This window comes from Aulostomus chinensis, chromosome 24 (assembly GCF_037954235.1).
Source record: "Aulostomus chinensis isolate RoL2024-O1b breed Wild chromosome 24, RoL_Achi_v1.0, whole genome shotgun sequence".
NCBI lineage: Eukaryota > Metazoa > Chordata > Actinopteri > Syngnathiformes > Aulostomidae > Aulostomus > Aulostomus chinensis.
The window spans coordinates 6,747,772-6,761,360 of NC_141343.1; the positions used below are offsets into that span (position 1 = coordinate 6,747,772).

A 13,589-nucleotide genomic window follows, 5' to 3' on the forward strand; every position below is an offset into this window, starting at 1 on the left:
GCGGGTTTTAAAAGTGGGGGGGGGGACCTCTTAAGATCCATGAAGCAAAAATGTTATTCAAATTAGACGGAATGTTGAGCTGTTTTATTGTATGAAGCAGATGAGTTGCAACAACAACAAAAACCAAAACACAACCAAAGGCAAATATTCACATTATCACACAAGAATCAGCGTTTGTGCAAACATTTATAAAGCCTTGCGTTCATGTCCAGAAAGTGTTTTTGTGCTGACTTTTTTTTTTCCTAATTAAATTGTCATTAGCTTTAGTGGTTATTTTTAAAGTTCCATACACACACTCAGTACACACCTACACAGGGTTCATGAATGAAGAAACGTCCTGGTAAAAATATCTGAATCTAAAATTGATTACAGCTTTTCTGATCATTTCATGTAAATGCAGTCAGGTGACAGCAGCTAATAATGACCAGCATGAACCTGAGCTGAAGTCTTAATTCGTCAGAATGAGAGCGACCGTGTTTGTGCGAACAGGAAATTCTAAACCCTGACCTCGTTACAAACTGACCTTTTTGAGAGTTACAGCCGACTGCACACTCATGTAGCTGTAATAAAGTGGGAGAAGCCAGTTCAGAACAAAACCCAGTTCTTCAGTTCCATGAACCGGCTACAGTAAAAAAGGCACAAATTATATATATGTATGTATACATACATATACGTGTGTGTGTGTGTATATGTGTATATATATGTGTATGTGTATATATATGTGTATGTGTATTTATATGTGTATTTATATGTGTATATATATGTATGTGTGTATGTGTATATGTATGTGTGTATGTGTATATGTATGTGTGTATGTGTATATGTATGTGTGTATGTGTATATGTATGTGTGTATGTGTATATGTATGTGTGTATGTGTATATGTATGTGTGTATGTGTATATATATATGTGTGTGTGTGTATGTATATATGTATGTATATATATATATATACATACATATATATGTGTGTGTGTGTGTGTGTATGTATATGTGTGTGTGTATGACATATGCACCTAAATAGAAGTTTTAAAAAAAAAGCTAGGAGAGCCAACTGTTAGCCTTGTAGTTAAATTTAGGTAACTGGAAAATAATGTATTTAATTAAATACTTTTTGCACTAAAGCAGGGTTGGACCAGACCTCGACTTCTGAAACGGTAAGCTGTTGCTCTTAAGGCAATTATCATGCAATCTACAACTTCCTGCAGTGGAAGGAACTGTAGAAATGGGGGTGTTCTAAAGCTTTTTAACCCACAGCGCCCTGTTGAAATGTTGGGTTTTGTGTGATAATGTGAAAAATAGTACCGTTAATATAAATGTTTTTAAAGCTTATGACCTATGAAGTCCCCTAACACTGTAAATCATAAGATTTTAACGGATATTGAACAGACGACTGATTAATCAACACCTTTCACTAAAACATTCAAATGTCCTGATTGTGCAGCACAATACGGAACACTTTCAGATCCTTTCTCGTCTTTCTTTTAGATTCATATCAGAACACACTCGGCAGTCGCCGTGTTGCAGAAATGTGCTTTTACGCGTATTTGGACCTGATGCATAAAAAGTTGTTGTTTTTTTAATAATGATTCTTAACTTTAATTTTTGAAACGTTCTTCACATGCACACGAGAAGATGGAAAACCTTTTTGAGTTCTTGTGCTTGAGAAGAAGAAGAAACTGACTGACATACCAGATGGAAACCTTCCATAAAGCAGTTCTTGCTTTGATCGAGGAATTATTGGGTGTAGGTAAAAAAGAAAAAAAAAAAAAACTTGTTCGAATCACTGAAATGCGAACAACTTGAAAGGGTGTGGAAACATTCCGTACACGCCGCATCTCTACACGCATATGTTCTACAGCGAAGCAGCAAAGCGATGACAGTGCACCGCCACCTCTAATCCCACCACCTCAGGTCCGGAGGTTTGGTTAGATGGCCCCGGGGTCCCTCCAGCCTCCGAAGGCCTTCTCCAGGTAGAATGCCACGGCCAGAGAAAGACGATCCTGCAGCTTCCCCGTCACCACCTGCACGCCCAAAGGAAGACCCTCGTCGCTCAGACCCAGAGGACACTGGGTGACCGGCAGCCCCAGGATGTTGATTATACCTGCCCAGAGAACACAAGGGTTCCAGATGAGGGGGAAACGTTCCAGGGGTCCTATTGTGTGTGTTCATCTATCGTGCTTCGGTCCTTTTGTAGAACATTTGTACAACTTTCTGAAACAAACTTTTACTGAAGCCCCCGAGGGAACATCTTCTCCTGAAGTATGCTCCCAGAATGATTCCCCTAGCCTTCGGAGAACCCGTGACCCTCCAGGAAATTTCAGGGAACATGGGACGTCTTTTATACAGGTGGAGACGTCCAAAGTGAAATTTTATTGTGAAAAGCAAAATAAGTAAAGGAAACTTCATGACGCACCCGGAAAAAAAATAAAATAAATAAAAACAGGGTGTGTCATAAACAGTAATACTTGAGGGGAGTAGCTGTGAGATGGGAGGTGGAGGTTCACCCACCGGTGTAGGCAAAGTCAAAGGGTCTGAAGAGAGGGTGGTGGTGTTTGGGTGCCACTCTGGGATGTGACGGGTAAAACAAGACTCCGTCCTTCCCCAGCAGCTCCTCCATCTCCTTCTGCAGCTTCTCCTTCTGCTGGATGATGACGGTGGACGGTTTGGACACATGACTCATCTCCACCAGGGACAAACCTGCACACAGTTGGAAGGAAACTTACCGTCTCACTCTGATTACAACCTCAAATAGATACCAGTCTCCTACCTATAGCGGCCATGGTATGTTCCGATTTTCCCATGATCCATTTTAGCAGCTCCCACAGAGGCCAGACTGGTCGTCCCGGTTCTCCCATCAGCTCTACAAACGGCTGAGGAGGCTACAGGGAGAATATTGAGTTATTCTGTTAAAATACAAGAGTTTATTGTGTTTGAGTGTCTACGCCTCGTGTATGGGGACACGTGACCGCTGTTACCACGCTGTCACACTCTTCTGTCTCCAGACTTCCTACGGAACAATTAGGTGAATCTTTTCCTCACAAGGAACCTTTAAACAGAGCTCTTTCCACATTAGACCCCTTAAAAATAAATGTAAAAGAAGTAAAACAGTTTCTAGCTGGACATACATTGCCCTCCTTGTCAGGAAGACCCATGTAGGTGTCCCAGATCTGGAAGCCGTACCGAAGCCCAGGCAGGTAAACCTCTTGGACCTGCACTCCGAGATCCTCCTGTAGACGTTCCACCACCTGAAGACCACAGCGTGAGAATTTTTTATTTTCATATTGAAATCTTGAAATTTCCAATTTCCTCAAAGGAGTCAACGCACCTTCTTCTGAATCTGCATGAGCTCCTTGCTAACGGGGGACGTCAGAGGACTGCCGCCGTCATGAGGGACAGTGAAGAACCGGAGCTTCTTTAGATCAACCTTCGTGTTCAAGGACAGCCTGTTCACGCACAAACACACAGTCAGGGTTCCCTTACTAAGACTTTGCCATTTGAGGGAATTTGTACCTGATTCTTATTTTAGGTGCAGGAAGGACCCTTTAATTTCGCAATTTCTTTTAACCGAAACATGGCAACATTTTGGAAAATGCGTTTATTATCCATCTTCCTCAAAAGCAGGCAAGAACATAGATTCGCTTCTCTCTTCTGTGTCCGCATTAGACCCCTGCAAATACAGTCCACACGCTAGTTAGCTTAGTACAATGAGTGGTCGTGGATGGTAAGTGTTAGCATAGCGCAGTAAAAAGTGATCATACATTCTTCTCTGAATTCATAGCCGGATTTACTTTCCTGACTGGGTCTCTCACACAGCACAGAGGACAGAAGGGGATCTATCTTCTGGTCTGGCTCTGGAGAGGATGGACAATACATGCATTTCCCAAAAATTGGTGTTGAAAGACAAAGAACATGCAGTTCCCCAAGTTCTCACATGTGTGCTTTTGGTCCGGCCATGATTCGCAGCATGGGCAGCAGGTCCTCTGCATAGCGGCACATGGGACCCGTGCTGAGGTATTCCTCCTGTCTGCCAGAGGACGGAGGGTACTGGTTCTCATTTGACACAACATCTGCGGAAACAGAGCTGCATGAAATACTAGGAAAAATTCTTGACCTGATGAATATTTGTATTTTCTCATACCAGGAGTAGTTTTATGGCCAAATATTCCGTTGAAGAAACAGGGCATGCGGATGCTGCCCCCGATGTCTGAGCCCACACCGATGACCGCGCCCGCTGCTCCCAGTATACTACCCTCTCCACCTGATAGACAGAGATCTGCTTTAACCACAATCCTGACATCATATTTATCATGTAAAGAAGTACTGTTATTATTATGGATTTATGGGATTATTTATGATCTCACCAAAAGTTTAAACCTGGATTATCCAGAGCAAGCATGGAAAGACCTTGTAGTTTCAACTGCATTCGCAGTTTCTACCCCGTAACCTTTAGAAGTCTCTTAAAAACACTGAAAACATCCAGCTGAGAGCACTTGAGGACACTTTGGAAGCCCAGCAATTGTTCAGCTGAGACACTTTGGTTGCTATGATACAGAATTGTCAACGGAAGTAAAAATGCTGGCCCAAGGTCAAGTCCTTCCTCTGGTTTTTGGTTCTGGAACCACAGAGCAGCAGTGCCACTACACTACTCTGTTATTCTATTTGCCACTCGAACCAGTACCAACAGGTCTGATTAGCGCGCTGACATGAATTCTGTAGTCTTAGTCTTTAACTGGTTTTACCTGTTTTGCGTGTTGAAACCCTTCCAGTTATCTTAAACATTGAAGAAGCTTAAATGAAATATAAAACGACAGCGGACACTGCTTTGCCGTGGTATGTCTCCGCCAAGTCGCTCGGAATTTGACCCTCGATCGACCAAAATCTTTTCAATTCGTGCAGGAGTCACAGTGGAACGTTTGTGGCAAATTCAAGTAAAATTCCCAGAAGGAGTTCGTGAAATTTTCGTTACCTTGAAGCGACACTGACCTTGACCTTTGACCACCCAATGTTCATCCTTGATTCCCAGTGGATGTATGTGGAGAAGAAAGTCAATCAAGGTGTCCCTGAGATATACTGATCATGTGACATGATAATGACCTTTGACCAAAATCTTTCTCGTTCATCCGTGAGTCCCAGTGGACTTCAAAACCAAATTTGATCAAATTTGCTCGAGTTGCTCCTGAGCTGTCACATTTGTTCGAGGTGAATTTGACCTTGGACCACCAAAAGCTTTTCAGCTTATCTTCAAGTCCCAGTGGATGTTGGTACCGAATTAAAAAAACAAACAGTTATTGTGTTCCTAAGATACCGCATAGACAAGAATGGGACGGATTAACATGCAGAAAATCAAAAGAACATTATATTAAAAATGTCCACTAGTTTGGCCAACTTGGAAGAGATGCGCTGAACTGCTGCCTCGCTTAAGAGAAAACTGTCTTCATTAAAATAGGTCCAGTATTACAATTTTATGATTCCCTGGTCCTTTAAGCCCATCCAGTTCCCTAGAACAGACCCTCGATGCAACAGCTGCTCACCTGAGCTGCCTCCGGGGATCCTATCCAGATCGTAGGGGTTGTTGGTGATGCCGTACAGATGGTTGTGGGACTCACTCCACATGCAGAGCTCGCTGGTGTTGGTCACGCCCATCGGGATGGCGCCCGCTCTCTTCAGCAGGGCCACAGGTGGAGCGTCAACAGTGGCCAACACCCCTCGCCTGGAGATTACGCCCGTGGTGTGGGGCATGCCTGTTAAAGGGAAACAGAGGCCTCAAAGACAGGAAACAGGCTCCGATCTAAGGGGGCATTTCCACTGGCTCACTGTGGCTCGGGTCACGTCGGTTTGGCCCCGTTTCCACTGGCCCCAACACGGTACTAACCGTTACCATTTTGGCCACTGCTCTGCTGAGGTCCCAACCGAGCCAAGCGGGGACTAAAATGTGACATAAACACATAGCGGGGCGCTGATTGGGTAACTTACATTGTCCACTTCGTATCACCTTGGCCTCGGCGGAATACTGGTCGATTGCTTGGTGAAGTCTTTTATTCTTTTCTTGGTTGTTCTGTTTCGCCGCTTGAAGCCTTGCCTGTCTGTCGTCCCTCACTTTTAGTTCAAGCAAAAACCACAGACCGAGCAACAGGCATCACGCTGCCTCCACGTCCTCCATTGTTGTTGTTGCTGTGTGGCACACAAATTACGCTGGGGAACTTTCGGCCGGTGAGTCCACCCATGCTGACGCGGTACCCCGTGCTAGTTATTGCTTGGAAGTTTAGTTCTCCTTTGCTGAAAACACTGATTCTTTCAATCTTTTGTCTATTTTGTGCAAGGTGGGGAGAAAGTAGCTGTGTCTAAGCGTGGCTCTACGCAATGAATCCCAACCCAGAGGACTCTGACCAAACTGGTTCTAACCTGGTTTTATGTGTCTAGCTGGATACTCACCCTGCAGGGCGAAGGCTTCTTTGACAGAAAGGGGGACACCCAGTAAAGGCAGGCGATCCTCCAAGACCTCCTCTCCTCCAGTTTCCTCCTCAATCAGCTTGTCCACCTGAGCTGCTTCCTGGAGCGCCGCGGCAAACCTGGACGAAGGCAAGAACCAAATTCTGCTGGTTTCATGGGGTTTTAAGTGTCTTGCGTAGCGTAAGTGATACGTTTTTCAATACCAGTCAATTATTTTTCAAAAAAGAAGGACCATGAAGTAGCTCAAAAAAGACACACGCCTCGAGAAAACAAAGTTCAGCAAACACTCGCTTAACACAAACAATCGGATATTTTTTGATGACTTATAGGTTCTACATTTGACCCATCAAGCACGAGAGGCCACACCAGCATTATAAACTCTCTGAGGCTACACCCCTTAGTTAAATGTTAACCGTCAATATAGTTAAGTTACCTTGAGTCTTGGAACTAGAGGTAATTTCAGGTGAAATATTATGGCGTTTTACTCCACTAGATAAGTTGAGCAGCCTTTACCACCTGTTAAATACCCCTAAACGATTAGCTTGCTAGCTAGCAAAGCCTCCTGGAGAGTATCCTTGAGGTAGCCGCATTTTGTTGGGCTCAACTGAAGGCTTCAGCGACGCGCGTGAACGTAGGCGTTAGAAGCGCAAAGCTAATGTTGGGCTATGAACAGAAATACACCTGGATCTGCTCGACGTTCCTGCCTGTTCAAAGGAAGGTTTTCATCACCACTGTAGCAGGATGTGCTTGCTGGTGGAGAATTGTTGGGTGTAGATTCATTGGAGGAGTTTGGTGCTGGACCTGCTCTACTAGTAATGAGTCATGAGAGAACTTTTGGAGTGATTTGGCGCCGTACAAATAAAACTGACTTGACTTGACACCACTAGCTTTGTGCTGTTGAGCCACGTGTCAGAAACCACATGACGCCGTTATTTGCAGCATTTAATCATACATTCAGTCAACAACCCCACTGACTTCCTGGTTTTTGGACTCGCCCCTCTCCACGGGCGTCATAACGCTCACAGGCTGCGATATCTGGTTCTCGAGGCTGCGACGTAACACAGACGACTTGAAAACGTGTCTGAGATGAGACGAGCACTTGCCTGTCTTTGACCACAGCGTTGATCAAAGGGTTGACCTCCTGGATCCTGTCTATGTACGCCTGCACCGCCTCCACACTGGACACCTGCGCACACACACACACACATTCACACACACACACTTTTTATATGGAAGCAACATCACACCACAGAACCTCTTAACAGATCCCAAAACATCCCAAATGCTGCATAGATGTGTTATTATTAGCTTGTGTCCTGCTCTCATACGTCGGCCGATATTTGCCTTGTTTGGTTACCGTCGGTCGTTTCTTTGTCACAAATATCCGAACCGGCTTGATGAACAAAACCGAGCCGATATTTACAGTATACCCGCCTAGTTTTTCTCAAGTCCTATTTTTGTTCATTATCTGTTATTTACACTTTGAGGAAACAATGTCAGATTTATTTATCGGCTTTTCCAAATGATTTGGAGGCATGGAAAAATGTCACTTTTTTTTTTGTCCCAAATTCACAGGTTCATGGGCCGTGTCTTTGTGCATTTATAGTCAACATCGACAAATCCCGGCAAACTCAGATGCAAAGTATCGGCCTACCTGATATCAGCAAAATAAATAAAATATACCCAGCGTTCTGTGTCTCAGCTAAAGGTTCTATTAGCCCTTGTTTCAGAGATTTGTAGATTTAACTGGTTTAAAGACTTGGACGCAGCTATTTAAAAAAAAAAAGTCTCAAAAGTGGAAAAAAAGATTAACAAAAGCATAAACTAAATATTTGTATCGGCCAAATTCTCATTTTCATCACTGGCATGTATGTCACACAAGTTAATAATTGGTGTAAAAATGTATTTAGGTGTTAAAAAAAACATTTAGTTTGATTTACTCTTCACTTTATACCTCCATTTCAGCATCACACATATAAAATATCTAAATATCGACCTTGCTTTATATCGGTCAGATCCCTGCGCGTTGTTGTTCCACAGGTGTTGGTTTAATTTACGGTTGTGTGGACAAAGAAAGTAAATCTCAAAGTTATAATAATCGCACATTTGTGTTTGCTGGTTCAGTGGTTCGTGTTTTATGTGAAGCCCGGCAGTCCCGTAACCTTGGCCGATATTCACCTCCCTCCGCCGGATCTTTCTGGCGAGCTGCGTCGCTGACACGGCCAGCAGCGGGTTGCTGACAGGCGGGAGCTTCTTGACGGTGAACGCGGGTCTCCGGGGCGACAGGAACCGATACAGCGTGAAGAGGACTCCCATGACCGCCTTGAGGAGCCATACCTGAGCCCTTTCCAGGCGGCTCAGAGGCATGTTGAGGCCGCGGTCCGGAGGGTCAACGGTCGGTCAGCGATATCACGGAGGGCCGATCAACAACTCGGAGCATCAATTCCTGATGGGTGCTGACGGGCGATGTACATACATAGGATTATATACGAGAGCAGCCATGTCAAGCCAGCCGAGGTGAGCACGGATACAACCGGAAACACTTTGTTTAACTTTCACAATAAAAGTACTGCATAGAAATCCGCTGACCTTCATTAACCGTGTATTACACTGATATGTTTTGAGGAAATGCGGTGATTATTTAAAACATTTTTGATTATATTTTTATTAATAGTAATTGTGTTCTTGTAAAAATTACCATCAAAAACTATATATCGTTTTTTTTTTATTTTGTGTTTTTGGTATTTTAATCTGTAAATATTTGTTGTTAAATTTTTGTTATTTATCATATTAAATGAAAACATTACATTAATATGTTTATTGTATAAGCCAACATAAATATGAAAAAGACCACATTAAACATCGAACATAACATCAAAAATCAAACATAAGTTTTAAAATCTTACTTTCTGAGTAAACCCTGCACTTTGCGTAAACTTTGTTTGTTTGTTTGTCACGTAAACATTATATTATTATTATTATTATTATTATTATTATTATTATTATTATTATTATTATTATTATTATTATTATTGCACCTGTTGTTAGGAGTTGCTACATATTAAAATTTTGAAAATCTTGACCGGAAATCAAAAACGTACTTAACTGTCGTGAGCTTGACAATGACAGCACAACTTCCTAAGTCATTAAAGGCCAAAGTTTAACCATGACTTTAACGTTTCCCCCCATTTTTACCACTATCTGATAGTAAATGAAGCTGTTTGAGATTGAAAAAGAGAGGGAAAATAAAGAAAAGCCTTTAATCGCCACATATATTCACCATTTCACCGGGGGGGAAAATTAACTTGAGTACTCAAGAAGGAAATGAGACTCACATAAATCGAAGATTAATTTGATATTTTTGTATAAATTTCCTGAAATTGTCACATTTAGAATGTTTAAGAACACAAAGGAAGAATAAAAAATCAGCAATCGCGTGTTACTGCATGTAATGAGGTAAAACGCCACTAGAGGGCAGTATTACTGAATACCTGCAATCCTTGTTAAATGCATACGTCACGTACACAAAAAAAAAAAGTGTCTGTGCAAAGCAGGTCAGTGGGTTAGCCGGGAATCCATCCTGGCACACCATCCAAAATCCATCCACGCAGGAGAGGGGCTGCTGCGACCCGATGAGTTTAGAGTTTGTTGAGGTTTGAGCTCCACGTTTAACTCGATTCAACATTGAAACAGGCTGGAAAGGCCGCCAACCACAGGATTTCATAGCCTGGAAGTTACGCTGCATGAGCCTCCATTTTAGACACACCTCTGTCCCCCTGCAGCGCCCAAAAACAGAAATGAATAAATTAATAATACTAATGTCTGTTTACAGTTTGCTTGATGTTTATTGTTATGTTATATACAAACAAGAGTATTATTTTTTAGACACACCTCTTTGCCATTTTAATAACCAAGTTTATAAATAAATGATGCTCTTGTTTGTTTACTGTTCGCTTTTGTTTTGATTTTGTTTTTAAACGATACACAAACGAGAGTATTATTTTAGACACACCTATTTCCCTCTGGAACACCCTAGTATATCGACATAATAATAATAATATTAGTTTGTTTATTATTACACTTTATTAATGCAATGACAATGATGAATTTTTTAATCATAAATCTTTACTTTTACTCAATCTTCCGTACATATATATATAAAGTTGAGGTGCTTTTTTTCAACTTACGTCTTTTTTTTTGGTAAAACCGTATTTCAGGTAAACATAATTTTTCTTTGGTTCTCGTTCTACGCATTAACCCTGCAATCATCTCATCATAAAATAAAACATGCTATCAGATTAAACAGTACATCGTGTCAAATGGACCTCCAGCTCAGCCAGTTTTAAGCAATCAAATTCAACATTAATGCAGCAATGAATCCAGCACTATGATGTAAAACACTAGAATGCACCTCTACCTTTGATATTTTTGAGCCTGTTTGAAACTGTAACCAGGATCAGGATGATTTCACACTTACCTGATGATGTTTTTCAGCGTGTTTATGAGCCTAATCCCGCTGCACAGCGTCAGTATCTAATCTCGTTTTACTGCACAGAACAGCTCGATAGCGATGATACAGTTAATGATTATCCAGGCTCGGGTCTCGGTTATTAAGGTTAACGACGGCGGCCCGGTAGGAGTCAGCAAGAGGGGATTTATCAATGGCGTTTGACTGTGAGAATGAAAGAAAAGTGAAATCAATAAGAGCCACAGAATGGCAGCAACACCCCGCTGAGCCGTTCATTGATTATTTTACAGCAGCGGGACCTCATTTCACTGCTAGTTTTAAAATTCAAATCAGACCTAGCACCTTTTTTTTTTTAATTTTACAAGAACGGGATCAAATCTCTTGGAGATCCACCAATAGAACTTTACTTTACTTTAATGTACCGTGAAGTAGCTCTGTTGACCAAAGATGAATTCTCCCTGGGGGTTAACACCCTGTTCAAAAGCACAAGTTAAAAAAAAAATCCCAATCGAGTGAAGAAAAACAGATCATTCTTTACCTGGAAGGTGAAACCTGATGCTTTGGAAAACTCTTGGGCAAGTATAGACAAGAGGTCTAACCAGGGAAACACGCACACAGTCGAGTGTGTGTGTGTGTGTGTGTGTGTCTACAGGAGCCACGCCGGATGAAGCAAATGTGATAGCATTGTTCGCTTTATTATTCTTAGATTTTATTGAGTGAATGTAACATGTGTTCTGTTGTGTTTATGGGAACTTTAAAACCCAATGCAAATGCAGGGCTTTGGGGTAAAACAGTACTGAGTCACACACACACACACACACACACACACACACACACACACACTGAACAAGAGAGGATAGCTCCAGGCAGTTTTGTATTGATTTCTCTCCATCTGTTTGACTCCACATGCCTTCTGTAACTCTTCACTTTGTCTCACATTTTACACGTACGGACAAAACAAACTTCAAGATTTTACACGCCGACAAAAAAAACACACAAAAAAATGCGGTGTTGCAATCAAATCAGGCGCATGTGCTGCTGTTATTGGTTTCATTTATTTGAGTGGACAGTAATTAACTTTACCGCTCCCTTCAGATGGAGCTGAACTTCCCTCTGATCCACTTTCCAGCTCCTCCACTCGGCCCCTGAGACCAGTGTGGGCTGAAACATCAGTCCCTCGGGGTGGGGGAAGAAGTGTGTGTGTGTGTGTGTGTGTGTGTGTGTGTGTGTGTGTGTGTGTGTGTGCGTGTGTGTGTGCGTGTGTTCAGATTTGTGTTTGTTGGTGCGCCTAAGTGATCACTTTCATTACTTAAAATCTAACGTACTCAACATCCCCCCCCCCCCCCCCACATGATTCTGGCCAGGATGCACAAGGAAAGGTTCTAACCCATCAAATTTAGATACTTCCTGGTTTTTTAATTAAACCATTTGAATTCTATCCATTACATTTCTACGAAATTTAAACACCATAGAGCTGAAGAAATCAATATAATGTACAAAGACAGTCATATCTATTGTTGCCGCGTAGAACTTAAAGCGTTACACGACCAGAAATTTTCGATTTACCATTTCAAATACTGTTAAAAGGGTGATGATTACATTTATTCCCCGTGTCAGATTTTATGACGCCAGCCAGCGACGCATATTTAGCTTGAAGCTAATAGCAACAACACCAACAGCTACTGCAACAACACAACAGCAGAACTGCTGAAAAATGTCAGTTTACAAACGTTTAAGTACTAAAAAAGAACTTTCAAAACAGCTACAATGGTATTTGTCATTCCGAGGACCCAGTGAGTTCATGTGCTAGCTGCTTACGCTAAGCGCTACTGTGAACCGTGCCAGAAAGGTTATCGTTGGCTTGATTTTAGCTCAAATAGAAGTGTTTTACTGAGGATGTGACTGGATAAAGAAGAATGTATTAAAAGAGCGGGAGTGAACGGAGGTTTTTGGCAGTTTCCTTTTTTTTTTTCCGTCGCCGTAGTTGTTGCTAGCCATCAGTCACTATTAGCTTCAAGCTACATGCACGCGGCTAGCGCTTTCGGCATTCTTGAGTCACAAAGAAACATTTTCTTGAGCTCAAGACACATATTTATAAGTACCTGAAAGGTAAAAACCCTTTTTGGGTTTTGTATTCTGTTTTTATCATTGAAGAGAAGTCAAATAAATGTGCGGTAAGTGACGCCAGAATGGCTGAACTATACCGCGTAGCTCTACTGTGGCTCATCCCTCACTGTTTGGCAGTGGTCTTTCTTCCAACATGTCAGATTGAGAGGGGGGAGCGGGCCATGTGGCAGCACCAGCACCCCCATCAGCACCTCCTTTTGGGACCAGCGTGTGGGCACATGAAACAGCTGGTGTGCTCCAAAAACCAATTATAGAAGCCCCTAGCACCCCCCACACACCCCCCACACACCCCCCACCCCCGTGGTCCTTAGCACCCACAGATGAGCTGTAACGAGGGGGCCGCTACTGGGATGAACCACTAAGACCCTGAATAGTTGGAAATTGGAATTTTAGATTTGTATGCGGCACATATGTGATATTTTATTTATGTTGTGTTAACAGCAGGGGCCCCCACCAAGGCTCCCTTTCAGGTTTGAGATTCAGCTCTTTAAAAATTCAAGAAAATACACAACTGAAATATGCTGTTTTGTTTTTGTGTCCAAG

At 42.3% G+C, this 13,589-nt stretch overlaps 1 protein-coding gene across 1 annotated transcript; it reads right to left on the minus strand.

Moving 5' to 3' along the window:
- Positions 1 to 69: 69 nt before the first annotated feature.
- faah2b (fatty acid amide hydrolase 2b) lies at positions 70 to 8,965 on the minus strand. The gene is made up of 11 exons (XM_086196899.1): positions 8,630 to 8,965; positions 7,555 to 7,637; positions 6,434 to 6,570; positions 5,533 to 5,742; positions 4,140 to 4,259; positions 3,933 to 4,068; positions 3,327 to 3,444; positions 3,127 to 3,246; positions 2,769 to 2,880; positions 2,510 to 2,698; positions 70 to 2,102 (listed from the first exon to the last, which is right to left on the minus strand). The coding sequence occupies exons 1-11, from the start codon at positions 8,816 to 8,818 to the stop codon at positions 1,927 to 1,929; spliced, it is 1,590 nt and encodes a 529-aa protein (XP_086053025.1). The 5' UTR covers positions 8,819 to 8,965; the 3' UTR covers positions 70 to 1,926.
- Positions 8,966 to 13,589: the final 4,624 nt, after the last annotated feature.